The following is a 26,870-nucleotide window of genomic DNA, read 5'->3' as shown; positions in this document are numbered from 1 at the left end:
GATGCTCGCATTATCTATCAACCAAGACAAATGACACACTTGGAATGAAGACAACAATGGTAACCCAGAAAAACTGCAGAAACACTAAAGAAGGAACACAAGCAAAGGAGAAGAGGGAGAGAAACAACTGAGACATGCCAGCAAATATTAGCATTTAAACTGTCAGTCAAAGACAAGACACATATTTTGATCCCCTGCTTGCCCTATATTCTAACAGGTCTTGCCTTTAAAATCAGAACTATTCTGGGACAGATATCCGAAGTATTCCAGTTCCAGTAACTGCAATACCAAGCTTGGAACACTGCCAGACCTCTCCCAGGCAGAGAGCAGTAATCACAACTTACCTGTCCCTCAACTGTCACCCAGCTGCTGATGAGGACAAGACTCTAGAGGGGAGCATGTTATCTAATCCTGTCCCCAATATCTTACCGTGCACACAGGTGAGCAGCATCTACAGGAAGCTACTTCCTGTGAAGTGCAAGTCTAATTTTATATGGAGCATTGATAATGCTTAGTACAAAAAGCAGAAGTGCATTTTCACAGCAGCGAGGCTATGACTGAATAGCTTTTAATCTCAAATGCTGTCCAATAGCAAAAAGAACCAAAAATAAGATTCCACAACCTAGATAGAGCAGCTGAAAGTCGAGTTGCAATACAATCTGCATAAGGCATACGAAGCTTAAAAGAAAGCTTTCTGGAAGCTTTCAACAGATTGTGCATCTTCTATATGAAGACTAGGGTTAAATTAGTGGCATAACAGCTTGTTTGTACGTATCAAGCCTTTGACACAGCTCAGTCTCATTTTAGAAAGAAGTAATGCAGGTGCAAAGGCTCATCCTAATACCCTTTCTGTATCATACAGCCATATCATACAGGTGGTCTGGGTCCGTCACATGCTATATTTCCATAAAGGTTTGTGTTTATTTTGCAGAGTTCCTAGTGCCTGCATTCCACCAATGCTTCCTTCATAATTCCCCATTTAGTCTCTTTGACCACCATTTATGATCAATTTAGTACTCGACTGCCAGTTTCCTTTCTCCTTCAAATATTGCTTGAAACAAAATCCTTCCACCAAGCCCCAGTAAGGCACCAGAGTGATAAACTGAAAAACAAAACCAAACCTGCAGTACTGTGGGAGTAGACCATGACTGAAATACCCAGTGATTTGTGCACCTGAGCTGTACTGTAATTTAGAATGACCATTACCTAGACCAGAGACAATTTCTCCCTACTCAGGGATTGTTATATTACTAGGGACACCAAATGCTCGATCATTTGCTTTGTTAAAAGAGTTTAGGCAACCTACATTTCAAAACAGGGTTATCCCAACCTCAGTTGGAAACAGGATTTCCTTAAGGAATTGTTATTTAATGAAGATTAACAGCTAGAGATAAGGGACCTAAGTGCTATAGAATGTCCTCTTGGCACTTAAATTCTATTCAGAATGCAGTAAGTATGAAGAATCAAGATTTACATTCTTTCCAGTGCTCTACCAGCTACCTCAGATCAGCTCTTTACAGACTATGCCACTAAATGCAATGCATAGCATCTCTAACCACCCAGAACAGAATCTCTCACCCCTGGGACCAGTAGCTCACTTGGAGGAAAAGATTTTGTATTTGCTTTCACCACTATTGTAATGGAGGAGCAACCAGGCAGAATATTCTTGGAGCTAGTCTCTGAGATTTCAAACTGGCTGAAAAATTACTTGCTGAGCTGCAGAAGGTATTCACTTCAAGTGGACAGCATGCCAACCCCAGCATCCTTAAACCATGCCTCCCCATGGAGTTTATGACCTGGAGCTGACCAGGAGATGCCTGCATTGTACTGCAGTAACCACCTGGGTCCCTAAGAAAACAGACCTTCTATTAAACTGAAGAGTGTTTGCTTTTCAAAACAAATCCCTTGGCTATGCGGTTGTCACTAGGGTATTTTTTAGGATACGCCTTGAAAGACCATCTGCTTTGTTTGTCTGAGAATGGATCCATATACATATGACTGGGAACTGAGCATGTAGTTGAAGGTACCAATTAAAATGCAATTTGAATGATGCTCAGTTCCATGATTCCTTCCATCTTCAAGCAGTGCCTCAAAGGTAAAGAGATGTAATGTACTACTACTGCTCTTCAGCACCAGCTGGCAGAGACACTTCCATCTGGTCTTGTACAGCCATTGCTCATATCCACCCTTGCATGTTTTAAGCTACAGTTAGAGAGCTAACACTCAAGTGCTGCCATTCCAAGATGCGTGTCACTACATCTCCCAACACAGGAGCTATACTACAGCCCTTACCTCACAGCTGGGTTCTGCTATCTGCACTTCAGTTCTCTGTGTTGGAAAGGGCGGATGTCCTTGCGTGCCAGGTCTTGACCACGTGCTGAAACACTGCATTCCCCACACGCCATGGGAACAGCTTCCCTGAAATTAAATAAAGTCTTATCAGCAGAGAAGGTAACAATAGCAAAGTTGAAGCAGGTTGAATAGCAAAGTTGAAGCACCCTTCTACAAAGGGTGTCTGGTGGATCAGTTTCAGTGCGGAAGGGGAAGCGCTTAGAAAGGGGAGCCAAGATCCAGGAAAAGACCCCCTAAGAAAGGTGGAAAGAGCAGTACCACAGTGGGAAATTTAGGAGGCAGCCTAAGTAGGCATCAGCCAGGATTCTTCCGAGGATTTCTTATTCTGAAGATTTCAGCCAAAGTAGATTTGCAAGTGTTTAAGAACATGCTAAACATTTCTGCACCCTCTCATAGCATAATGGAATCTAGTTGCTGGGAGGCAGGTTCCCTTTAAAGGCAGGCACATAAGCTTAATCCTCACTATTTTAAACTAGAGGGGTTGGGTCCTAAGGTTTTAGAGCATTTTAGATGAAGAACAGGATTGTGTCAGCTCATCAGCCTCTGCCCACTAAGGTTCTCTCCAGCCAGCCAACTTTGAAGCCACTCTCTCAAAGAGTATGAGCTTTTCTTTATTGCCTTAATTTCAAACTATAAACGTAGCTTGCTTGGTCCCACTAAAACACATGCACAGAGGATTATGTTTATATTATTCATCCAATATAATAATATTGGGGGCTGGGTCAAGTGGTGACAAATGCAGTTCCATGCAAGGGTTAAGGTTTAAGATTTTTTCACTGCCTGTAGCCTCTGAGCCAGGACAGCCAGAAGCACAGGCAAGGAAGCAGACCAAGGCTTGAAGTGCTCCTTCATCTCACTGCACAGTGAACTAACTGGTTCTGGAAGGAGGGGAGAGGGATTCAGCATGTGTCCAGCCCAAGTGGGACTGGAAGGGAAGAGATTATGAGGAAAGAGATTTTCAGAGTTAATGGGGAAGGTACTCAAGACCCCAAATCCCAAACCATGTGAAGTGTAATCACGTGACTAGTATGCTGCCGTAGTAACAACCACTATTATAGTTGAGCCTGGGGACTTTAGAGAACTGCCTATGCCAGACCCTGTAAGTATTCCCTTTACCAAGCAAAGATCCCGCTGACTTTCATGTCTCACATCACCTCTCCTCAGCAGCAGCTCACCCCCAGCATGGGCAACCCTGTGGCTGAACTTGCGCACATCCCGCCTGTGTCTCATCTGCCACATCGCACCCCCAGCCCTGGAGAACCGCTCCCCAGGACATGGGATGGAAAACCAACCCCGGCCATGCGTGGCTGCGCTAGCCACGGAGAGGAGCAGGGCAGGGAGCTCTCTGCTCCCCCAGAGGTCGGCCAAGGCCTCCCCTGAGTGCACCGCGCTGTTCCCCGCCGGACCCTGCAGGGGAGGGGAGGGGAGCCTCCCTCCGCGTCCTTAGCGCATCTCACGGGCCGACCCGACTCCGAGCCCGCAGCCCGGGCCGGGGAACGGCTTTAGCGCGGGTTACTCAGCACTTCCCCGGGCGCAGCCCCCCCCACTCCGGGGCCGCGGCAGCCGGGCAGGCCCCGCCTCGCTGCCGGGACCCGGGAACCGGCTCGCACGCGTCCGAGCCAGCCAGCCAGCCAGCCTCGCCTCGCCTCGCCTCGCCAGCTCCTCCTCCCCCCTCCCCGGTCCGGCCGTAGCCGCTCTCCCCCGGCGGGACCAGCCCGGCCCCGCACGCACCTGGCAGCACCCGCCCGGCTCCTGCCCCAGCTCCTTTTGTTTGCCCCTCACTGCACCACTCGTGCTGCCCCGCCCCGGAAGTGACCTCATCCCTCCCAACATGGCTGCCGCCAGCTTTCCCCAGCGGGGGCCTGAGGAAGGGAAGGGTAACGGGACCCGCCACCTTTATACCGGGCAGACGTATTGACCGTGGCCAGTGAGTGCCGCCATGTTTGAGTGGGGCACGGCCTTAAAGGGACTGTTCCTCGAGCTGTCAAAAATCTCCCCAAGGGATCAGCCCGTTTCCGACCGCCTCCCCCCGCCCCGGGGCGCGTGTGCTCTTTAGCAGTGCCCAGGCAGCCGTAGGACCCTCGCGTTATAGCCTCATGGGCTGTCTTTCGTGGGTTCCAAGTAACCTAGAGGAGAAAGGACTTAATGCCTTAAGGTCCTGGGTTCAAATCCTACCAGCGCCCTTCATCCCAAGGGTGCCTGTATCAAAAGAGGCCATTTGGATCAAGGCTTTGATTTATGTGGGTGTACAGCACCCCCTGCCCCCTCATTTCCTTTGCCTTGAATCACCTGCTGCTCTCCATCCCAAGGCCTTTGCCTTTCAAACGTTGCTCCTAGTGAGAACAGTTTCCTCCTCTGTGTCCCTCACTTCCCTTCCTCTTTTGTGCCCTTGTGACAAGGTGTTTAGCAGAATTCACAGATTGGCAGATGAGGGCTGCACCCCCCTCAGACTAGACATAAGTGGATTGAATCAGCCATGCCCCGTCAACGTCAGGGGGCGACCCTGGAGTTTGGTTAGTAAATGACCCTGCAACACAAAACACCAGGTGCCTATCAACTGCCGCTACCTTTTCATAACCTGGCTTGTTTTAAGGATCTCTTAATTCACAGTGAAAGCAACTCAGATTTAAAGCATGTATACCTGATAAGGCAGGAGTGATGCCCTGTTACAGATCATGTTGTCCTTGTTTAACCTTCCTCTTTCAGAGAGAGAAATCAGGAAGCAAAGATGCAAGAGCTCAAGAACAAGCCCTAAAGTTTTGTTCAGGCATACGTGATTTATGTGACATCAGTGAAGAGCTCTGAGTGCAGAGTAAAAACACAAATGGGGTGCCAGTGGCCCTGCCCCATTTAAGTTGTATTAAAGGCAGGCAGCATATTCAGTACTGTGTAAAACACAAAGCAGAATAATTTATTTACCTGGTTGATTCCATTGTGCATCACATTTATGCTTATAGGTGTAGAGGATGCTGAGATGTAACTGCTCTTTGGTAAACCTCTTTGTCATGTATTTCTTTTTATTTAGGGCCAGGTTGTTCTCTCCTTGAAGTTAAGAGAATTTTGGCCATTGATACCAATGTGAACAGGTGTGGGTCCTTTCTGAGCTGTAGACGGAAGCCAAAGTCCAACCACAAGTAAGTATTTATTTATTTTAAATATATTGATATATATTTAACTTAAAGACTTTTAAAGTTTCAATAACAGTAACATTTCTCACAGGACCAAAATGTTTTGTTCTTTATATACTCTTCTCTTAGCAGTTCAGTGTTTAAAACCTGCCCAGCTCATTTTTGTAAATACTACCTTGGGTAGAATGGGTGGTTTAACTTGGGAAAGAAAGGTACACCATCTGGGCTTGATCATCGTCTTCCCTGAACCTTGAACACGCACTCACACTGGTACAAACTGGGTGTACACCACGTCCATTCTGCTCTGGTATCATTTTATACCCAGGTCCCAACAGAGAGGCAGGCTTTGATGCACAATGGTATTTAGGTCCATAGCTTGTATGTCAGTGCCTTAACACAATGGGAAGTTAGGCATCTAAATACGAGTTGGGTGCTTACTACCTTTGTAGATCTGGGCCTCAGCCCCTCAGCAGATGGATATCTAAATTTCAAATCTCTAGAGTAATCCTAGTAAATGCTGTCATATATAAAAGGGTTTCTCAAAATAGAGTTGGGACAATCAGTGATTTTGAGGAGAGTTTACATTAAGAGGGAGGAATTGATTTCAACTGCATGTTTTACAGCTTTTCCCTTGGGGCCATATAAAGACCAATCCACATCCATTTACCAAAGCGGAACATTTGTAAAACCTCATTAGATTTCTATGACAATAGTTTACCAGTGTAAGGCCATTTGCGAATGTAATGTTTGTTTTACTGTTGCCATGAATAGAAACATAATTATTAGACGGCGACTGTGTCCGATGGTAATTTTGCAGCATCAGTAAAATCAGGCGGATTCACAGGGGTTATTTTCATTAGGCGGACTCATGTTGAAATGTTAGGCAGCATCATTCAAAAAAAGATCATAAAGGAGAGTTCAAAGGCATTCACTGTAATCTTCAAGGCAAACCAGGCAGTTGTGAGTGATTGCAGTAAGTGCTTGGGAGTAGCAGATTATAACTGGCACTCACCGGTTATTATTTCCATAGTAAAAGATATATCTGTAGCTTTCTAGGAACTTCACATTCACCAGGATGCTGCACTACACATTGGCATTACAGACTGCATGACATGCAGCTAAATAGCTCTGATTCCATTCACTAGGGGACAGTGGTGTTCAGACACATAAGCTAGTTCATTGCACTATTATGTGTGTGTGTATACACACATACATATATCATTTTTATTATTATTTTCAGTATGTCTTTAAGAAGGAGGATGGGTTTCTTTTCTTTTTATGATGTATAAAGGAGGTCTAGAAATATGTTTTTTTCTAATGTTGCTTACCTCATCTAGTCCAGAACTATTAGCCAGCGTCTTTCCTTGCACATCTTGGTGGACACCCAGATGCTATTTGTCCGTGCTTTCCATCATTTATGGAATACGCAGGGACACTGAATCTTAAACAACCACTATTTTTTCTCACAATTGTTTATTCAGATGTTTGAGCTAGCAAGAAGCTTTAAAAAGAAATCAAATCATTTTAAGACAGCTGAATAAAAAAAAACACTTTACCTCTCTCAGTGGGTCACATCTGCAATGTCTTTTAGGCCAGTCAGATAGTAACAAGCACAGAAGCAAGAGCCAGGAGACCTTAATCAATCCCCAGTTCTCTCCCAGATGTACTGACAGCTGAAAACAGTCACTTTCCCCTATGCCTATTTTTTTTTCCATCTGTAAAAAGGAAAGAATAATTATTTACTTCCCAGGGGAGTTGCAAGACCCAATTCGCGAATGTACGTAAAACATTTTGAGATCCTAGTATTTATGGAAAACAGAAGCAAAGAGAGGACTGACTTGGGCCCAAATATCACTTTCAGAGTCTGTTTTAGATTCCATCCCTTCTGGTAAATTAAAGTTAGGGATTATAATTCCCATATCATTATGAACCCTTATCCCCTGATAAAATCCCAGTTCTTCGGACTACCATCTGAATATGGTCCTGACGAGAGACATTATCCAAGGATTCCACTGCAGATCACATTATATGTAGCCAAAAAATTAACTTCTGAAATACCCAGTAAAAATCCCTTGCCTTTCATTCCTTTGCCTTGTTATCCAGTCTTATAATATCAGTCATCTGAAGTGCTATTTTCAAAAGCACCGAAATTACTTAGAAGCTTTTAAGGCTTGTTTTCAGAAGTGACCAAGGATTTACATCAGACACAGGGAAATTTCTTGCTCTAGCCCTACCAGAAATATTACCTGCTAAAGTTATCTTGGTAGAAGTGCCCATGTAGACACACTTACTACTGCACCAGGACATTTTCCTTCCTCTGTAGCTAAAGCACTTAGGAACCCAGACTGTTTGCCCCTTTTGAACATGACTGGGCTCCTCAGTTGACCATTGTTGCAAACAAACTGGAAATTTCCAGATAGGCAACTTTGAGACTGGAACCCCAAATTACCTTTCACCCTTATAGACATTTCCTTTCTCATTCAGCCTCAGCTCCTTCTCTTCTGCAGCTAGCCCAACAGCTGTCCTGAAGCTCCTCCCAGGAAGTCACAAGAGCAGAGGGAGCAATCAGAAAGCCTGTGCCTGGGAGGGAGAACGGGGGGGGGGGCTGAACTCTGCAGAGAGACAGCCTGCATAGATTGGTGTAAGTTGATTTACCTTTCTCCCTTCTAAGAACTGCTTGCACTAGTCTGTGTTTGCAGATGACCTCTGGTTGTTTCCTTTTTTGTCCTATCGTGGAGTCGCAATGAGAATGTTTCCTGTGCTGTCGCTTCCAGCGAAGGAAGTTGTGCAAACAGCGTCCTTGCTGGCATGTTCTTACAGCTCAATCTTACTAATAGCACTTGTTCTCTGTTGGTTGAGACACTGATGCAGAGAACAAGCACAAAAAGCATGAGGACAAAGGAGGCTGTGTTTACTGTTATGTGGGAAGGGTAGTAGGAAATAATCATGAGTGACCTTTTCCTGGGGTGATCTGAGCAGGCTGTGTACTGCTGCTATGTGTAATACATGAAACTTTTGTGCTCAGGCTTACACTGCACAGATAAAGGACATCCCTGCTTGCTTCATTCTCCTCTGGAGTTCAGTGTAACTGAAAAAAATATACCCAAATTAATGGACACTAGCTGCGTCTAAGTCTACATAGCCTTCCCCCTGTCCACAAGATTTGCTACTGCAGGATCCCTAGTAACCTACCTACTGCCCTGAATTGCATTATAATATTGTTATTTGTGGTTTAGATTAACACCCCCACATCCCACCAAGTATCAGCACCTTAGCCCTGTAACTTGAAACCAAGTGGCAGTACATCTGGGCACTGCAACAGGCTGCCTAAGGAAACAGTGAAATCTTTCCTTGGAGGTTTTCAGGAAGAGGTTGGATCAGCATCTGGCTGGGGTGGTTTAGCAATACTGTAGCCAGTTCTGCATCTGTGCATGAGGTTAGACTAGATCAGCATTTTTTCAACCTGTAGGTCACAACCCAAAAATGGGTTGCAAGAATATATGAAAGGGTTGTGGACAACATTTAAAAATGGATCAACAAATTTAAAAAATGGATTTGCCTTTAAAGGAGAAAAACTTGGGAAACCGTGACTTTTCCCTTGCGGGCTGGCAGAGCTCCACCTGGCAAGGAGCTGCTTGGGGCCCCCATGTCCCACACCTGCCCCTTCCCACACCCCCATCCCCTGCCCCATACACTGGGCAGCTGGGAGCTGGGTCCGGGGGCAGTGGGTCAGGAGTGAAGGGCATTGGGTCAGGACTAGCCATCAATGTTTACAAACAGGTCTTTGTACAAAAAAGGTTGAGAACCACTGGACTAGATGACCCTTGGAGTATCTTCCAACACTGTGATTTTAAGTGATATCTGTGATGGGAGTGTAGAAGGCAGCCATGATTTTGTCCTTAACTAGCCAGAAGGAAGGAAGGGAAGAAGATGGGTGGATGTTCACAAAGAAGCACCAGACACTGCTGAAAGCCTGAAATTAGTAGGAGAAGGCGGCAGCAGGAGCTGCAGACTACCTGTCCTTTTGCATATCCTTGTGACAAGGTATTTAGCAGAATTTGCAGGTATCATTGGAATTTAACAGGCTGTGCCAGGATTGCTTCTGCTATGGCCTTGAACATAAAACCACTTTGGGTGTGAACTGTGCACCTTAATGCCCAGCCCAGCCCTCAGCTGGTGACTGAGCCCTGCTATGTAATCCTGGGTTTGTCTGTGCCATAGAACCCAAGAATGGTCCAGTGTCTGTTATTAAACTGTGAAGTAAAGACATCTCATCCCTCTCCCGTCCCTCTTATCCTGCATAAGACTTTATTCCTGTCCTCTTTCTCCCACTAACAGATGATGGCAGAGTCAGACAGTCAACTATCTGAATGTAGAGTAACTAGAGTACCACCAAAACTAAATGAGAGCCCTGGGCAGGACTCTATAATTAAAGGAGTCTTTGCTTTGTGTCAGCAATCATGTGGAATTGTTGATTTCATCCTTTTTTTCTATCTTGGGGAAAATGCAGGTTTGTGCCTTTGGGACCAGAGTCAGTGGCTGCTGTGGCATGCTCAGGAGAGCTGGACTATCTCTGGGCCAGTTCCTTTGGAGGAGGAAGAGCAGTGCTGAATTTAGCTGTTCTATTGGCAAGGTATTGAACTCCCAGCACTGTGCATTTCTCCGAGCTGTAGGCCAACTCCTGGCTCAAGCCTTCAGGAGATTTTGGGGCCAAGTAAGCCTGTAACACAAAGTTCAGTTTTCCAGTACACTGGTAGCATTAGCAGTGGCAGAAGTAGCATTGTAGAAATTGTATCATAGCTGCAAACTCTTTTCCATCCAACTACCCTGTATTTTATGGTGTCTCTTTTAAAAGAAACAGCTAATCGGCACAAGAGCAGGCTGTCTAATGCGGAATAAAGGTTTCTGTGGATCCCTAAGAAGGTTGACCTTGTCAGAAATAATACTTGAGATGTCTTTGCACCATCAAAGGATCTTAGAGCACTTTACAAGTTAGGGGGATATTATTATCCAGGGAGGAAGGACAGAGCAGTGGAATCTCTTACTGAGGATTTCACAGTGAGTCTGTCACAGAACCAGGAATAGAATCTGTCCTTTTGATTCCCATCTCTGTGCTTAAGCCATATAATCATCTCTTTTCCTCTGCCACCTCAACTACAATTAAGGAGATACACTGTTCATTTTGGGAATGTGTGATGAAATTAATGAGATAACTTACTGAACACAGACCTATTCTCTCTTGATGAATTAAATTCAGAGGCCACCAGGTGAGCTGACTAACTCCAAAGTTACATGGTCGTCAGCCATGGTAAAGTTACTGCCAAACCCAGACAGCAGCTGTCTCTGTTCTGCAGCTATGGGGGGATGGCTGATCTAAGCTGGGCCTGAGAAAAGAGGAAGCAGGTGTAGTGAAAGGGTGAGATTTATGTGATTTTTCTTTCCCAGTGGTTGGGGACAAGGACATCTTTACTGAGAATCAGATCCTTTTACTTCAAGACACCTCTTTCTTACTGACCACTGGTCACTTTATTTCCTGGTGGAACAAAATGTTCTGAGTCTTGACCCAAGGGCAGTGCTGCCAAGAACTTTTTCTTGCAAATGAGTGCAAAAAAAACAGAATGCTAGAGCCATTAATGTTTAATCTTCATCTTGCTTTTACTTGCAGGGTTCTCAGTTTCCTCTGCTTAGTCACTGCTCCTTGTATTCCCAGTAAAAACAGTGCGGGTTCCTCGTCTTGCCAGTAGTCACATCTGGGAGCTTGTTCACAGAGAGCTAGGAAAAAGTGTGTGGGAGAAGTCCTAAGCTTTGGCCTCTTTCTAAACAATTTACTCTTGCAGAAGGGATACAGCAGCAGGCAAGTGTGTGGCATCCCTTGGTGCTGGACACTGGCAGCAGTGAAAGAGCTCAGAGTTCAGCACCATGCATTATGCAAGATGGATCATTAGCCCAGCCTCCCCCACTCCTTCCAGAAGCAAAGAGATCCTGCCCAATGATTTACTTGTGAAATTAATAGTGAGGGGCTAAAGCCACTGAACCGTCTTGGTGCCCCAGAGGGAAGTACAGGCACTTTGTGCCACTTATCAAATGATGGCACAGCTCACTGGAAATTGCAACAAGAAGGAGGTAAGTGGGAATGTGTTCTCTGGCTGAGAGATTGGTAAGCATTTGTGTGGGGATAGGGAAGGGACTCAACATTTCCCTGGCTTCCTACCTAAAAAACAGTTCTCTGTGCAGTACCTTTAACATACAACCTTTCCTGACCACCCCACTTTTATCTAAGATCTCCTTATGTTATGTCTCCAATCTTCTCTTGTCCCATTTGTATCCATGCAAAATGCTGTGGCAAACATTTTCTTATCACTTTGGCCATCTCATCCTTCCCTGTGCATCCCTGGACTGGCTTCCCTTTTTGTATGGAATGTTAGTTACTTGTTTCTATTTTCAAGGCCTCTTATGGGCTTCCCTACACTGTTGATGGTTTTACTCATGCTATGGAAATTGCTGACTGGCCACTGGTGCTAGTCTTCATCACTGCCTTTTTAACTTCTCAAATAAGTGTCTGTGTTTCCTCCTTTGCTGTCTGTCATATTCCACCTAGACATTGCAAAGCCATCTCATTGTCCTCCTTCAAAACCTTCCTGAAAACTCCCTTTTCAACGATACCTACAAAAACGTTGACACCAGTGGCGAAGATAGTAGGCTTAGACCACAGCCCATCTTGCTGACCACGATCATCTCTTTGTCTGTTTCTCCATATCTACCTGTTGTCTTTTATCTTGTACTTAGGTTGTAAGTTAATGACCTGCATTTTTGTTCTGTGTTTATACAGTGCCTAGCTCTCTCAGGTTTTGGTCCATCTTGGGGTTAGTGAAAGCATTTAACCATTTCTATCTTCTCCCTTTGTCCATTTCTCTCTTCCTTTTCTTCTCTCCCCCCCTTCCTCCCTCCCACTCTTCCTCCCTTCCTTCCTGTAGGCAAAAATGTCAAGGTCAGTTCAAGCTCAGAGGCTGGAAGGATTGGACAAGAATGTCTGGTAAGTCTGCCTGACTGGAGTTAGGAAACGTGAAATATAGCATGCTCTGGAAGCCTGACATAAGATATAACCAGCACAAATGCAGGCCAAGGAGATAATGCTAGCTCCACCCCTTGCATGCCTGGCAGAAATTACCTATTCTCTTTTATACAAAGAGATCTTAGTCAGAGCAGGGCTGTGCCTAGGCAGGCTGCCTGAATCCCTTTAATTCTCTGTAGTTTGTTCTCTGCAGGGTGGAGTTTGTGAAACTGGCTGCCACTTACCCAACTGTGAACCTTGGCCAGGGCTTCCCTGACTTCCCTCCACCAGACTTTGTGAAGGAGGCATTTGTGAAGGCTGTCAGCGGAGAGAATGCCATGCTGCACCAGTACACCCGGGTCTTTGTGCGTGAGAGCATCCTCCTTCTACAGCAGTTGCTGCTCTCCCCACTACCCTTTGAATCAGACAGCTCCTAAAGACCTCAGTTGTCCAGAGGAAGTAGAACAGATGCACTGGCTGGGCAAGTGGATTGGGGAGTCCCTGATTCTTCTTTGTGAGGGAGGGGAGCCAAGAGGCTTCATGCTGAATGCTCTCTGTAAAAAGGAAAGCAGGGTTAAGTGCTCTAGACTTGAGCAGACAGAATTGGGTTCAAACCCCTGCTGGATGAGGAGGACTAAGAACATGGGCCTCTGGATTTCTAGGCAAGTGTCCTAATCGCTCACCTATCAGGGCTATAGCAGAAGCATGTCTCTCCTTCTCCTCCATCTTATGCCCACTAGTCACAGGTTTTGCTACTTACATGCCTTTATGCATCCACAGCGTTGAAGAGGCCAATCCAGTTAGAGTTGTACAACTCGTGCTGTCTCTCCCTACAGGGACACCCTGCTCTGGTGACCATCCTGGCCCGCTTTTTTGGGAAGCTCCTAGGTCAAGACATCGATCCTTTGACCAATGTAATGGTGACAGTTGGGGCATACGAGGCCCTGTTCTGTTGTTTCCAGGCTCTGGTCGATGGTGGAGATGAGGTAACAGAGGACTCTGGCTATACAACAACTGTCGTGGCATCTGCATTTAGTCCTGCTGCTGCACAGTGAAGTTGGGCATGAAAAGACAGGCTTTTGTTTAGTTATACAGGCCATCCTGTGGAAGGGCTGGTCTGCTTGTTAAGGGCTCTCTGGTTCCCGGAGCAGGATCCTCACAGCTAACCTTCTGCAGAGTAGGGGTTTTGCAAATTCCACTCCTCTTCAGCCATCCGCTGTTTTGGTTCCTGGGGAAAAAATGCATCGCCCAGTGGGCACCAACGAACCTTCTCATTTCCAACAGTGGCAAAAGAGTTTTTCTGCCCACATTAGTCATTTCTTCTTCCTAGTACCCAGCTACTTTGGGGTTGGAGACCTTCAACTTAAACCAATGAATTTACATCTAGAAGTGACATCTCCTGCCCCCTGTATATCTCCCTGCATCCCACAGCAATGATGAGAGCAGGACCATGAGATCCCTGAGGCTGCCTCTTGTCCTTTGCAGGTGATTATCATTGAACCCTACTTTGACTGCTATGAGCCAATGGTGAAGATGGCTGGGGGGACTCCAGTGTTCATACCACTGCGACCAGTAAGTGGACTCAAAGCAAGTCATCAATTTTAAGGAGTGTATTCATCTTAGTAACAGCATGTGTAGACCGACCCACCCTGTGGAATCAGGCAGTCCAGGGGCTGGTTCCCTTTCACTCCCCCTGAAGTGGGATATTTTGTTAAAAATTTTGGACAGGAAAATTCTCATTTTTTATCTTTTCATCCTGATTCAGGTTGATTTTTCCCCCCCTAAAATTCAAACATGAGAGGTCAACTCTCTTTTCCAGCCAGTCCTAACTAGGAACAAGGGCTCCATTCCTGACACTTCCACTGAATCGCTATACTACGTGGGCCTGGACACTGCAATACTCTGTGCCTCAATTTACCCATCTTTAAAATCAGGGCAATGACATTGACTTATTTCAACAAGAGTGTGATTGGGTGGCTTAATTCATTCTGTTAGCAAAGTGCTTTGAGACACTCAAACAGAGATGTAGAAAATGGGCAATATATTGTTATAAAGACCCAGAGACAGTCCTAGCCAGAGCACAGTGTAAGGTCACCCCAATCTCCAGACATCATTTGTTTCTTAGACCATAACTCCCTCTCTCTGACCTCTCCAGAAAACTCCAGAACCCGGAAAACTGATGTCCAGTGGAGATTGGCAGCTGGACCCAGCAGAGCTGGCTTCCAAGTTTACCAGGCGAACCAAGGCCATTGTCCTGAATTCACCCAACAACCCCTTGGGGAAGGTAATGCTGCCGGTGTTTGTGAGAGGACTGAAAGTGCTGAACTGAAGAAACCAATGCTGGTTGTCTCCCTAGAGCCTGCACTTGCATTGTGCCTCAGTCTTCTCCTGCCTGAAGATCCTGAGAGGACTGGGTAGGCAGAGAAGTCAGGGGTGCCCCTGAGAAGGTCCAGTGAGGGTCCCGTTTCACAGAAGTCGTATCACTTGCCTGTGAACAAAGAATAAGAAAGGGGGAGAAATGTTGCACCCCAAGGGACGACCCAGTGTTAGCACACTGCACTTGTTGCTTTGGGGTGGGTTGGTTTAGAGCCTTATCTGTCGTTTCCGAGAGACAGAGAGCATCTTCTGAGGTAACAATCAGATCCCTAGCTCTAGCAATGAGCGTCTCATCCCAGAGCCGAAGGGGAATCCCTGTCTATGGAATTTGGATGGGAGGACATGCTGCGAGGGACAGCATGGTCCCTGTGGGCAGAGGGTGCTGCTGTAACTTGGCGGGGACAGTGTCACTAATGATGGGAGAGATCATCCTGTGAGGCAGTTCCTGGCAGCTCTGCACCTGCTCCAAGGAGGGAGCAATGGGCTGACAGTGTGGAACTCACAGCCCTGCTTGAACTGAGCCTGGACACCCACTGTGGGATGTGGAGACTCCTAGGATAGCCACAGCAGAGGCTAAGAAATGCTGGGCTTGAAAATCCCCCTCCTGCCTGGCATAGGTGTTCAGCAAGAAGGAGATGGAGCTTATTGCAGACCTGTGTGTGAAACACGATGTCCTGTGCTTCAGTGATGAAGTGTATGAGTGGCTGGTCTATGACGGGAAGAAGCATATCCGGATTGGTAAGAGGAATGCCTTGCAGGTACCTGGGCCTCTGCACCCTCTTGATCTAAATCTCCTTCCTAGAAAAAGAGCACTGTGCTGCTGTGCTTGGGGGTGGGATTACAGTGACCAATCAAATGTATTTCACTTGCTTCCCCCGACAGCGTTTGGGAATGAACTCGGTATTTAAGGGGAGCTAATACAGCTCTGCCATAGTACCTCTTGCTCCCACTGCACTATTCCCGGAAAGTGCTTGGAGGCATTTGAATGAGAAGCCCTTTAGAACTGTACAATGGCTGTACAAACTGCAGTGGCCCTAGGGGTCCCCTTGTGGCACTAATACACTAATTGAACCTGTGAAGTCGTTCACGGAAAGATCTTCCAGCAGCTCTTCTCTTGTTCCATTGGCAGCCAGCTTGCCAGGCATGTGGGATCGGACCGTAACCATTGGAAGTGCTGGAAAAACCTTTAGCGCCACAGGATGGAAGGTAACAAAGTAGAATGGTGGAAGAATTCCCGTGCATAAAACCTTTCTGCCTTTGCCCCCTGATTCACTTGATCCATTGTGAGAGTCTGTGACTGAGGTTGAACGGAAATCAAATTGATGCTTCCTGTTCCCTGAAACTGCTCTGCCAGATGCTTTGTCCAGCCACTGTAACATGGGAGATTCTGTCTCTGTGAGCGTGCCTTTAGACCTGAGGGATTGGAGGCCCCAGAGGATGCTTTAGAGACTAATCTAGTCTTGTCTGGGATAGAGGGTGAAGTGGCAGGAGGTAAAGTGAGCAGGGGTAAGATGCCTATAGATCTCAAATGCTCTCTCCTCTTTGTGGTAACAGGTTGGCTGGACGTTGGGGCCTGATCATCTTGTCAAACACCTCCAAACTGTCCACCAGAACTGTGTGTATCACTGCCCAACAGCAGCTCAGGTGAGGGGAATGCATCTGGGGAGGCTCTTGTGTCCATAGTCCCTCCGCCCAGCCAGCCTACAAACATGCAGAGCCTGGAGGCAAGAGCCACTGTCCTCAGATCTACCATTCTGCTACTGTGCACCTTTTCTAGGGCACCAACCTTGTCCTTTCCCTTGGATATGAAAACCAAATCAGGTGATGCTTCAACAACTGTTCTAGTGTTTCCTGTCTGCTCTGGTCCTAAGATGGCAAAGGAATAGCTAGTGGCAGAGCTGATCGTTGCCAACACAGGAAACAGACAGAAAGGGATGCATTGTGACCCTACGTGCCCCCACCCTCACAGCATGCTTGGGAGGAAGGGGCCAGAGTTGTACAACTCCAGCTCAAGTACCACGCACGATCTGTCTCTGGGGTTGAAGGAAGGCTTCCTGTGTTATGATGGGCAGGAAGCCAAGTTCCAGGCCCAGCACAGTTTTACCCTCCCCTTGTCCCCTTTGAATCTGGGAAAGAGTGAAAAACTCTAGTTCTTGGGTCTTTAGCAAACCGTGAACAACTCTCTGTTCCTGTCAGAGAGTGATCTGAGCGTACTCAGGGGTGTTTTCCACTGGCTTTGAGTTCCTCTCTCCCTCCAGGAAGCAGTGGCTCAAGGGCTTCGAAGAGAGTTTGAGCGCTATGGGCAGCCAGAGAGTTATTTTGTCCAGCTGCCTCAGGAGCTGCAGCAGAAGCGGGACCAGCTAGTTCAAAGCCTACTTGCCGTGGGCATGAAGCCCATCATCCCGGAGGGCACCTATTTCCTGATTGCAGACCTCTCTGAGTTCAGTAAGTCTGGCACCTGCTCCTGGCCTTCCTACCGAAGGGTGACGTTCACCACTGGGGCACTGGGTCCTGCAAAGTCTAGGAAAAAACAAAACCTAGTCTGTGGGTGCATCTACACATGTGCTTTGATGTGCAGTAGCCTATTCTATTGCTTATAAAAGTGGTGCGTATATAACTGTGCTAACACGCTAATGCATGGTAGAATAAGCTATTGCACATTAAGTGTCACCTCAAAAGTTTGCGCTTGCTCTACTGAGCAATAGCGTAGTCTAGTGTGTATTTACTTAATGCCTTATATTGGAGGTATTAAATTTAAAGTGCATGTAGATGTGCCCTGTATTTCTCACTTTTCATTAGGAAGGGAAAAGAAAGGACAAAGCATGAATTTGGTATGTGAGTAAATGTAGTGCTTAGTGTAGTCCTGACTTAATAGCACTGTATTAAATTGAGCACAGTGTGGGCAGATGCTGTCATCTCCCCCAAGCATCTACAAACTCGCATAAATGTAGCCTATGATCAGTTGTCCTGGTCTGGGGCTTCCTTTGAAACAAGACCAGCAAATGTGCTCTACTGCCCAGTAACAGGATGAAATGGCCATGTGCATTTCCACCTGTGGCCTGATGCAGTTTAAATTCAAGTCCTTAGAGAAGATGGATGCATGTACTCGCCCAACAAGGGTATCTGAGTTCTCATTGTCATTTGGCCTGGTTTGGAAATCTACGTCTGAGTCATTTGTGCCACCATTCTCCTTGCCCATGTTGCCGTGCATGTCCTGCAGAAGCTGAAGTGCCTGATCTCCCTGACCGTGAGGAACCCTACGATTCTCGGTTCGTAAAGTGGATGATCAAGAATAAGGTACACACCTCTGTCTCTTTCTGTGGTGTTTGTATTCTGAGTGGGTCTTGCCATTCTCTTTGCTCCAGTTCAGTTCAAGGCTTGTGCTGGCAGTGGTGCATTGACTTGAAATAGTTAGTCCTGCTGTTGTAGAGTTCAGGGACTGGCTACCATTGCTCCACCTTTTCTAATTTGCAACCTCTTCCCTGTCCTGGTGTCTACTAGAGTTCATCATTGCCCTCCCTTACATTAGCCAGCTGTACATATACCCACCTTCTGCCCAGCTGCCTCAGAAGTCAAGGACGCCTACCCTCGCTGTGATGCCTTCTCCAGGTGACCAGCTTGTTACACCTCTGTCATTCTCTCCTCATGCTGATAGTCCCTGTCACAACAGAGGCTTTCAGTACTGAGTCCTCCAAGGACCTAAGAAAGATAGAGGAGGATTACATCAGGTTTGCCTGGCAACTATTGGCTTCTATTGAGAGTTTTATCGCTAATCTTGAGAAGAGCAAGCCACTAGAAGTGAGACTTACCTGGAGTTTCTGCGAGCGCTGAACCTTGTGCAGATATGTGGCTTCTAATGATCAGAGGTCATGTGAGATTCTGCAGAAGCTGAGAGGGGAGTAACGCAAGCTCATGTTCTCTTTCTCTGCTCCACCTTTAGGGCTTAGCTGCCATCCCTGTCTCTGCTTTCTACAGCACTGCGCAGAAGAGGAATTTTGACCATTTCATCCGGTTCTGCTTTGTGAAGGTGAGGTGCCTGGGAGAGCCAACCTCAGATAAGTGGGGTCAAGGTACTGACTGTTCCAGTGATGAGGTGAATACCAGGCAGGGCCAGGCCAGGCTGCAGAGAGGTTCAGGTGTCCTGTCCTAGTTCCAGATGCCTGCATGCAAACCAAGCTGCACCCTTGTGCTGAAGGCTGTCCCCAGGGAGCCCAATTGTAAAAAAGGCACTTAGTCTTTCAGGCAAAGGCATCAGACATAACACTAGTCACATCACTCCCTTGTGTCCCGTTGGCAGTAGAACGTAGACTGCCTTAACTGTGCTAGCTGATGGACCATTCAGCTTGGGCAGACCTTAGACTTTTTTTGATGTCAAGATAGATGCTTGATTCATGGGCTTACAACACAGAACAGGTAAGTGGAACCACTGGTTACACTCAAAGCTGTCCCCAGAAAATGCTAGCTGTTAGCTTTAACTTGGTTGTTTGACTACAGGAAAACAATAGAGCAATTCTTCTGTTTCAAAGAACTCACACCACAACAGGTCAGAATGTTTTTCAAACTACAAATTCCTATTTGGAATATCTGGTTTATCTTGTGAATCACGGGAAGGTGTTTGCATACCTAACGGTGCTAATATTGCACAGCACCTTGAAAAGGATCTCTCAGCACCCCAAGGTGTTACAGCACCTTGGTTGAGAATCACTGGGATGGGAACTAGGGTGGCTTGAGAACAGTCCCCCTGGGAGCATCAAGGCAGCAGGGTAGATATTCCCACAGTCACCAGAGGCATGAGACTGAACTTAAAAAGCATAGAGCTTTGCTCCTGTGCATTTGGCCAAAATGGCCTCTCTTACTGCTTTGAGATTGCTGGGCCTGTGCACAGAAGTGGCTGCCCTTCCTGATCCCATATATGTAGCATTTGTGGTGTTGCAGAATAGAAGTGGGGGGTTGAATATCGCATTCTCTTATTTTACTGTGCAATGTGGAGAAGGGAGGGTCTGGGCACTGGAGCCCGCTGGTACTGACTGATTGATGTTTGGTTAGGAGGAAGCTACGCTGAAGGCAGCAGAAGACATACTGCAGCAATGGAAGCTGAAGAAAACTGGTCCATGATCCCGCTAGACAGAGTACAGGGCTTCTTTTCCATCTGCTGTGCCCTGCTCCTTTTGATGCAGCCAACTAGGCTACAGACTCTTGCTTAGTGTCTTGATTTTAGCTATTTACTGCATCACTGGATTTCAGTCACTTCTCTTGTTTGCTCAGGCAAGATGGGTGTCAGCCCTTGGGCCTGGTTCAAAGCTTTATGTCACCGTAAAGTGTTCCACTTCCCCCTAGGACTGGCAACCCTGTAGGTACACTGGAAATACTTTACAATTCCTATTTATATTTTTAAAGCCTTTAGCAATCTATTTACCCTGGGATCCCAGCAGATAAGACAGATAGCACAAACAGCTGCCAGGTTATTGGTGAGGATCTTCTTTTCCCCACCTCTGAAGTCATCACGAGACAAGAGAGCTGGCTTAGACTTCTTGGGGGCAGTTCCCCATGCTGTTGCACTTGTGTGGTGCAGGCAGAATCTCAGCAGAACCTAGGTTTCCCAGATGGCACTGAATGATATTACAGCAAGGCTGACTGGCTGAGCTCAGACATCCTGGGTCACTGGGGTCCGTAAATGCAGCACTTTTCCCATCGGTCCATTCTGTTCTACCATTCTGCATCTCTGATGAAAATCACTGCAAACTGGACAACCAGGTGATCTAGAAAACTTGTCCTAGCAAGAAGTCTAACTTGAAACCCTGCCCATCTATCCTTCTAACTCCATCAACTGCACTTTATCAGCACCTAGCACCACATTTCCCAAATAGCAGAACAAGTGCTTTAGGCCTTCAAAAAATGCTCAACATCAGATACAGTGGGAAGAAAGTAAGAGTGAGGGACCTGGCTTCCCTTTCTGTTGCCTAACAACATCTTCAGTGCTTTACAGAAATTCAGCTATGAGTTGCCTGGCTTTGAGGAGAGCAGCAGAGGGCTCTGGTTTCTGTACTTGTGTTTTTCATACACTCCCATTTGAGAAATGGATTATTTTTCATATAGCGTGGACTAGATTTTGATCATTCACTCTGTTGCAACATCTTAATTTAAATATGGGGGGGGCTAATGTGAAAGTAAACACATGTAAATCAACATCTTAAACCATGATAGAGCGGTATGTAACTGTAATGAGAAGCATTTGTACTACACATTTAGATGACTAAAATGGTCAAACAGAAGTAGGGGTTCGTCTGCTTAATGCTTTTGGTGTTTACTACAGTCCACCTTCAGCTGTAGCCAGCAGTAGTATTTTCCTGTGGTTGCAAATGGGCTATAGTTAATATCACTGAGATATTCACAAGGGGCCAAGGTCAGAGCTACATACATGAAACTAAGAGGGAAAATCATCTTGCAGACCTGAGCCAGTGGATTCAGAGCTGATTTTGGTTATGGGGCCCAGACTAAAGAGTAAGTCCTGTGTTTTCCCACGCCCCCTATACACAGGTGCACAGTACAGTGGGTAACTCCTGAGACTCCTGCCTGCTTGGCCGTAAATTGTCTCTGGCTAAATGACAAAACAATGTGAAGTACTTCTTACACCTCAGAGGGCACACCTACACATTCATGAATGCGACTTAGCTGCTGCACATTTAGTTTAGTACTTGCTTAATAAAGTACTAACTAAACTTGCAGTAACTAGAGTTACTGCACAGTAGCGCCAGCGCATGGTTGTTTAGTGACGCTTACTGCACATTAGCCTAATAACACTGCGCAGTCAGCTGTTAGCACAGTTTGTAACTGCCACATGACTGCACAGTGTTATTGGGCTAATGCGCAGTAAGTGTCTTGTGTTTCAAAAGATGGAGACTGTCATGAGTGGAAAGGGAAGGTACTCAGAAACATCCCAGGAAGGTTCAGACAGGGGGGAGCCTGCCTGGAGCAGGGGCTTGAACCAGCTGCCCCTGAGGGGCCCCTTCCAGTCCCCTTTTCCTATGTTTTAGCAAGAATGGTTAGTACCGCATTTAAAATATATCTTCCTTGAAGTTGCTGACCTCTTGCATCTCCCCCCGCCCCCATAGCCCCCCCTGCACTATGGGTGGCGCGTACACAGCCAGCCCCGCCAAGAGATTGGTGCCTGGGCTCAGCCCCGCTGCCACTGAGGTTCAAGCAGGACTTCCCTGTTGGAGTGAAGCTCCACCGTTTTCCGTCTGCCATCCAGCCCCGGAACTAGCCAGCCCCCGCTTAGCTTCAGAGGCAGCGCGCAGCCCCTCGCTTCGCCGGGTGGGGGGGTGATGATGCGTGCTTTCCTCCACCAATCAGCTGCCAGCGAAGAGCAGGGCGGAAGCGCAGGAGCAGCAAGATGGCGGAAGCTCCCGGCAAGCGGGCGCGGGGTGCGGAGGTGAGCACGTGGGTTGGTGCTGGCGGGCCTGGAGCGAGGGGTCCGGGCGCTGTCCAGCCTGGGACCCTCCCCCGGTCGGCAGGGCTGGAGGCTGCAAGGGGGAGAAGGCAGTGGGGGAACAGCCTCGTCAGACCCAGCCCTGCTCCCTTCCAGCCTCCGCGCCCTGCCGGCCTGTGACACTGGCCCGCTTGTTGCGTCCAAGGCATCGCGGGCGGTCGCCCAGCAAGGAGAACTAGAAGCCTCGCTTAGGACCGGAGGCCGCTCAGAAAGTAACTAATGTCTTGGGACAAAGGAAAGGGGAAACGGGGATGGGAGCAATGGTCTGAGGTCCAGAATGAGCGCTCCAAGTGGGGGGCGCCGCGCAGAGCGCATTGGACGGTGCCCGCTGGCTGTTGGACACGTCCGTGGAGCCGGTGGACGCTGCCGTGTGAAACTGCCAGGAGACGTGAATGGAGTGGGGACAGGAGAACAGCCCTGGGGGCCCTGTGCGTGACACGGGCCTTTTCATAAGTCGTTCTGGAACATGGGCCAAAGCCCGCCAAGTAGAGCTATGAACCCCCCTCATGAGGGGTCACAGCGCTGATCCTTTGGGACAAATAAAAGACAAAATGGATGGAAGCGAGGTCATGGGTTAACAACGAGTGCTCCAAGGGGGGCACCGAGCAGAGCACACTGGGCAGCACCCACTGGCCCTCAAATGAGTCCAAGGAAGGAGCCAGTGAACGCTGCTCAGAGATGGGGACTGCAGGGCCATTTTCCTGTCCCTGGTCCATTCACAAGTGTCCTCTGGGTGACACAGGCCACTGTGGTTAAAGGGGTTGTGGGCAAAAAGCCTACCAAGTGAACCTATAAACCTTCCTCAGAAAGGGAGGCTACTGGAATTAAAGTGGCAACTGATTTCCAGGAACAAATGAGAACAAAACAGGGATGCTGGTGAAGGTCAAAGGTTCGAAATAAGTGCACCAAGGGAGGACACCGAGCAGAGCACACTGGGTAGTGCCCACTGGCCCTCAAATGAGTCCCAAGAGCCAGCAGACACTGCCCAGTGGTACTCCGCTTGGAGACGTGAACGGACCAAGGACAGGAAAACAGTCCTGCAGTCCCAGGGGTCTTTTGTGTGACACAGGCTTATTTGTCCACCTTTAAAAACACGTGGGCCCAGCCCACCAAGTCTCTCATTGGCCTCCCTTAGGCGGGGAGGCTACAGGAAAGGGAAAGGAGAAAACAGTTCTTGGGACAAATAATGAAAAAAATAAGGATGGGAGTGCCAGTTAGAGACTCAAAACACGTGTGCCAAGTGGGGGCATCAAGCAGGAGCACACAGTTCAGTGCCCACTGGCCCTCAAACGAGTCCAAGGAGCCAGCAGAGACTGCCAGCGATACTCTGCCTGCAGACATGAACAGACCAGGGGCAGGAAAACAGCCCCACAGTCCCAGGGGTCTTCTGTCTGACACAAGAGACTGGGCAAGATCGACCCATAGCCTGTCCCAGTAAATGGCAGGTCTTACGTTCTTACTCACCTGGGTATTTCTCAGTGCCTGGCTCATTCAGATTGGTCTGCCTTGGGAGGAGTGTATTGATACGTTTGCAACATGAGTACTGGCTGATCCTCACTAGCCCGCTGATAGAATGGACATGGTTTACCCTTTCTGTTTTAGGGGGAAGAGAAGATCGACTGGCGAAAATGGAAACAAGAAAGTAAGGATCTTCTCATACTCATACTCATATTATAGAGCTTTGAGCAGTTCTAGAAAGAAACTAAAACCATGCCAAGGAGCTATACTTGACAGGCTGTTACTGGAATTGAGCACCAGTTTTATTTCAAAGTCATGGATTCAAAGCCAAAGTAGGCCAGCTGGCAATAAGAAGGTGCTATTCAAGGACTATTGTATGTAAAGCGGCTCATAGTTTCATAGTAGCTAGAGTCAGGAGGGACCTGAACAGATCATCTAGCCTGACCCCCTGCCACAGGCAGGAATCAATGCTGGGTTCACAAGACCCCAGACAGGTGATCCATCCAACCTCCTCTTGAATTTGCCCAAGGTAGGGGCAAGGACCACTTCTCTGGGAAGCTGGTTCCAGATTTTGGCCACCCTAATTGTAAAATATTGCCTCCTGATCTCTAACCTAAACCTATTCTCCATCAGCTTATTACCATTATTACTATCATGCCCAGTTTGTTAATAAAGATGTTTTCTTTTTACAAAAAACTGAGTGAAGAAGCTAGCTTTCCCACTCCCTCAGCAAAGCAAAAACAGTCACTTTATGTTACTGTTGATAACTGCTATTCCCTCTGTTCCTGACGTAGTGTAATACATTTTTTTCTTCTCTGGCTGTTCCCTCATGCCATCACCCACTTCTGTCTAGCCTCCCTAAAATAGGAGGTTGAGAATTTACTTGAGTTCTGGTGATAGCATTGTTTAAATTCTTGATCATTCTCTTTTAGAAAAGGCTGAAAAGAAAAAATGGAAGGAAATCAAGTTGTTGAACAGACTGGAAAAGCAAAGAATGCAGAAGCTAATGGTGAAACAAAAAGAGGAAGAAAAGCCTAAAGAAGACAAAGGTAATGCCTAATCAGAGGAGGGCTCTGTAAGAGAAACCAGTGTTAGTGGGGCAGATAATTATACCAACTGTATAGACAGAAATAACTATCTCAAGCAGCAACCTTCTCTTAGCTTTGTTGCCTGAACTTGTTAATCACCTGGCAGGTGAAATACATCCTTACAGCTCTGCTCCACCTTGCAGAAGTGGTCAGTAAAGAGACCAACAAAATTCTGCTGGAGATGGTTTTCTTTGTACTTGCCTGCAATGTATCATAATTCCTCTACTTGTCTTAACCTCTCACCATCCTTGCCTGTAATGAAGTCCTTAGTATTTGTGCAGGAAGAATGTTGCCCATCTTCTAATTTTTAACCAGCTGGACTGAGCCATCGCATCCTCCTTTAGACATTTCCCACAGAGGGTCTCTTAAGCAATTTTCCCATTTGTATGAGAAGCAGGGTCCTTTAAAGATGTTTGGACTCCTGCCATTGGTTTTAACAAGTGTGTTGCCCTTAGCCTGCAAAGGGCACCACCTCAAAGAGCTTGGTATCCAGGCAACACTTTTAAATTCTTATTAGGATTCAAGTTGCATTGTACAAACGTAGAGCAGCCTCTACACCACTGAGGTTAAAATCTCAACAGCAGAAAGGGCTGAATAACGCAAATGGGAGCAAAGCTTCATGGAGAGCTCTGACCCTTCTTTGTTTCTCTAGGACGTCACTACACCGTTAGTGTAGCTTTGCCAGGCTCTATACTGAACAATGCACAGTCCCTGGCATTACGGACATACCTGGCTGGGCAAATTGCCCGGGCCTGTGCCATCTTCTGCGTGGATGAGATTGTGGTATTTGATGAGGAAGAAGAAGGCTCAAGGTAAGGGTGATTCCAACTTATTCCTTGAGTACTTTTTCTTTGTGTTTCCTGTTTCTTTGTGCAGTTCTCAGATGGAGGGATGGTTGTTTGCTTTGGTCAGAACTGAGCTGGTAATGAGGGCAAGGCTCTCTTTCAAGTTGCTCTTTTTCTGACTGTATACTTGCGAATTCTTCAAGTACCAATGAGATAGCGTTTCATGTGGGTCTTGATTCCATGAGCTATGTAGAGGCCTGGTTGGGTCACAGAACGTGTCTGTTCTCTTTCAGGAGTGTGGAGGGGGAGTTTCATGGAATTGGGAAGAAAGGACAGGCTTGTGTGCAGCTGGCTCGGATTCTGCAGTACTTGGAATGTCCTCAGTAAGTCCAGTGTAATGGCTTCACACATCATACACACTGCTAAAGCACTTGGACAGTTATTAATGTGACAGCATAAGAGCTGGCAACAGGAGATGCTGGTGACTAGAAAAATACAACCAGAAAGTTAGTAAAGTGCCCCGTTATTCAGTTTTCTCCTGTATTGTGCTACCATATTTGGAGGTGCAGGTTCCATTTTAGTTTGCCTGCTTTGCTCCCAAGTATGACTCAAAATCCTGCATTAATGCACAGAAGAATACACTCTGGAAAGGGGGGCAGAGGGCACAAGGAAGTCCTAGTGTCTGACACCAGCATTCATTGACCATCCTCAAGTGTGGCCAGAGCTGGGGCAATAGTGGGTTTTATTCAGAATTCAGACTGGGACTCCTTAGAAATGATACTGTTAAGACTCAAGTCTTTCTTTTCACAGATACCTGAGAAAATCTTTTTTTCCAAAACACCAGGATTTGCAGTTTGCAGGTAATGTCTTGATGTCTTCCCTTACCCTTTCTGTTCCCGTCCTGAAGCTACAGGCCTCCCTGTCCCAGATTAATGAGTCCACTTTATACTCTCAGCCCTTCATGAACTTACTTCCTTAGCCAAGCGGCCTGTTTTCATTCTAGCATAACTAGGGACCTACCTAAATTGTGGTTCTGTGGATTTTACAGAAACCATGAAAACCAGTGTTGTCCATGATTACTGGGAAATCTGGCATTGGCTGCAATTTCCCACAAAATCAACCAACCCCCCCCCCCCCCCCCCA

The 26,870-nt window shown here is 47.0% G+C and overlaps 3 protein-coding genes and 1 long non-coding RNA gene across 6 annotated transcripts in view; 2 read left to right on the top strand and 2 right to left on the bottom strand.

The window, feature by feature from the left end:
• Positions 1-4,173, bottom strand: part of LRRC8A (leucine rich repeat containing 8 family member A) — a 33,577-nt gene extending 29,404 nt beyond the window's left edge. The window contains exons 1-2 of the mRNA XM_019510609.1: positions 4,084-4,173; positions 2,293-2,418 (exon numbers count right to left, since the gene is read on the bottom strand). The gene's annotated coding sequence lies outside the window, so the exon portion shown is untranslated. The remainder of the gene's footprint in view (positions 1-2,292; positions 2,419-4,083) is intronic.
• A 3,911-nt stretch (positions 4,174-8,084) lies between these two features.
• Positions 8,085-21,179, top strand: KYAT1 (kynurenine aminotransferase 1). 2 transcript variants are annotated; one of them, XM_019510606.1, is made up of 14 exons: positions 8,085-8,121; positions 9,991-10,113; positions 12,455-12,513; positions 12,746-12,896; positions 13,368-13,517; positions 14,017-14,103; positions 14,687-14,815; positions 15,525-15,645; positions 16,037-16,113; positions 16,462-16,551; positions 17,166-17,352; positions 18,128-18,204; positions 18,848-18,934; positions 19,954-21,179. In XM_019510606.1, exons 2-14 carry the CDS (start codon positions 10,030-10,032, stop codon positions 20,020-20,022), a joined length of 1,368 nt encoding a protein of 455 aa, XP_019366151.1. In that variant the 5' UTR covers positions 8,085-8,121; positions 9,991-10,029; the 3' UTR covers positions 20,023-21,179. The 2 variants fall into 2 exon arrangements, with proteins under 2 accessions (XP_019366151.1, XP_019366152.1); XM_019510607.1 differs by lacking the exon at positions 8,085-8,121 and adding an exon at positions 11,318-11,603 and having other exon boundaries at positions 10,024-10,113.
• LOC109292933 lies at positions 14,130-18,840 on the bottom strand. Its single transcript, XR_002096208.1, has 2 exons — positions 18,717-18,840; positions 14,130-14,312 (listed from the first exon to the last, which is right to left on the bottom strand). It is a non-coding gene; the product is annotated as an uncharacterized LOC109292933 (long non-coding RNA).
• A 931-nt stretch (positions 21,180-22,110) lies between the features above and the next one.
• Positions 22,111-26,870, top strand: part of SPOUT1 (SPOUT domain containing methyltransferase 1) — a 14,432-nt gene continuing 9,672 nt past the window's right edge. Inside the window, exons 1-7 of one of the 2 annotated variants that reach the window (XM_019510605.1) lie at positions 22,308-22,339; positions 22,493-22,608; positions 23,999-24,038; positions 24,787-24,903; positions 25,595-25,754; positions 26,021-26,110; positions 26,538-26,587. In XM_019510605.1, the coding sequence (XP_019366150.1) occupies positions 24,849-24,903; positions 25,595-25,754; positions 26,021-26,110; positions 26,538-26,587 (355 nt within the window). In that variant the 5' untranslated portion in view covers positions 22,308-22,339; positions 22,493-22,608; positions 23,999-24,038; positions 24,787-24,848. Of the gene's footprint in view, positions 22,340-22,492; positions 22,609-23,998; positions 24,039-24,786; positions 24,904-25,594; positions 25,755-26,020; positions 26,111-26,537; positions 26,588-26,870 lie in introns of both variants that reach the window. The other variant, XM_019510604.1, reaches the window with a different exon arrangement.

This window comes from Gavialis gangeticus, unplaced genomic scaffold (genome assembly GCF_001723915.1).
Source record: "Gavialis gangeticus isolate Ggan-Ray unplaced genomic scaffold, GavGan_comp1, whole genome shotgun sequence".
In the NCBI taxonomy this organism is placed as follows: Eukaryota; Metazoa; Chordata; order Crocodylia; family Gavialidae; genus Gavialis; species Gavialis gangeticus.
The sequence above is the reverse complement of the archived record's forward strand: the minus strand, read 5'-3'. Positions and strand labels throughout refer to the sequence as shown.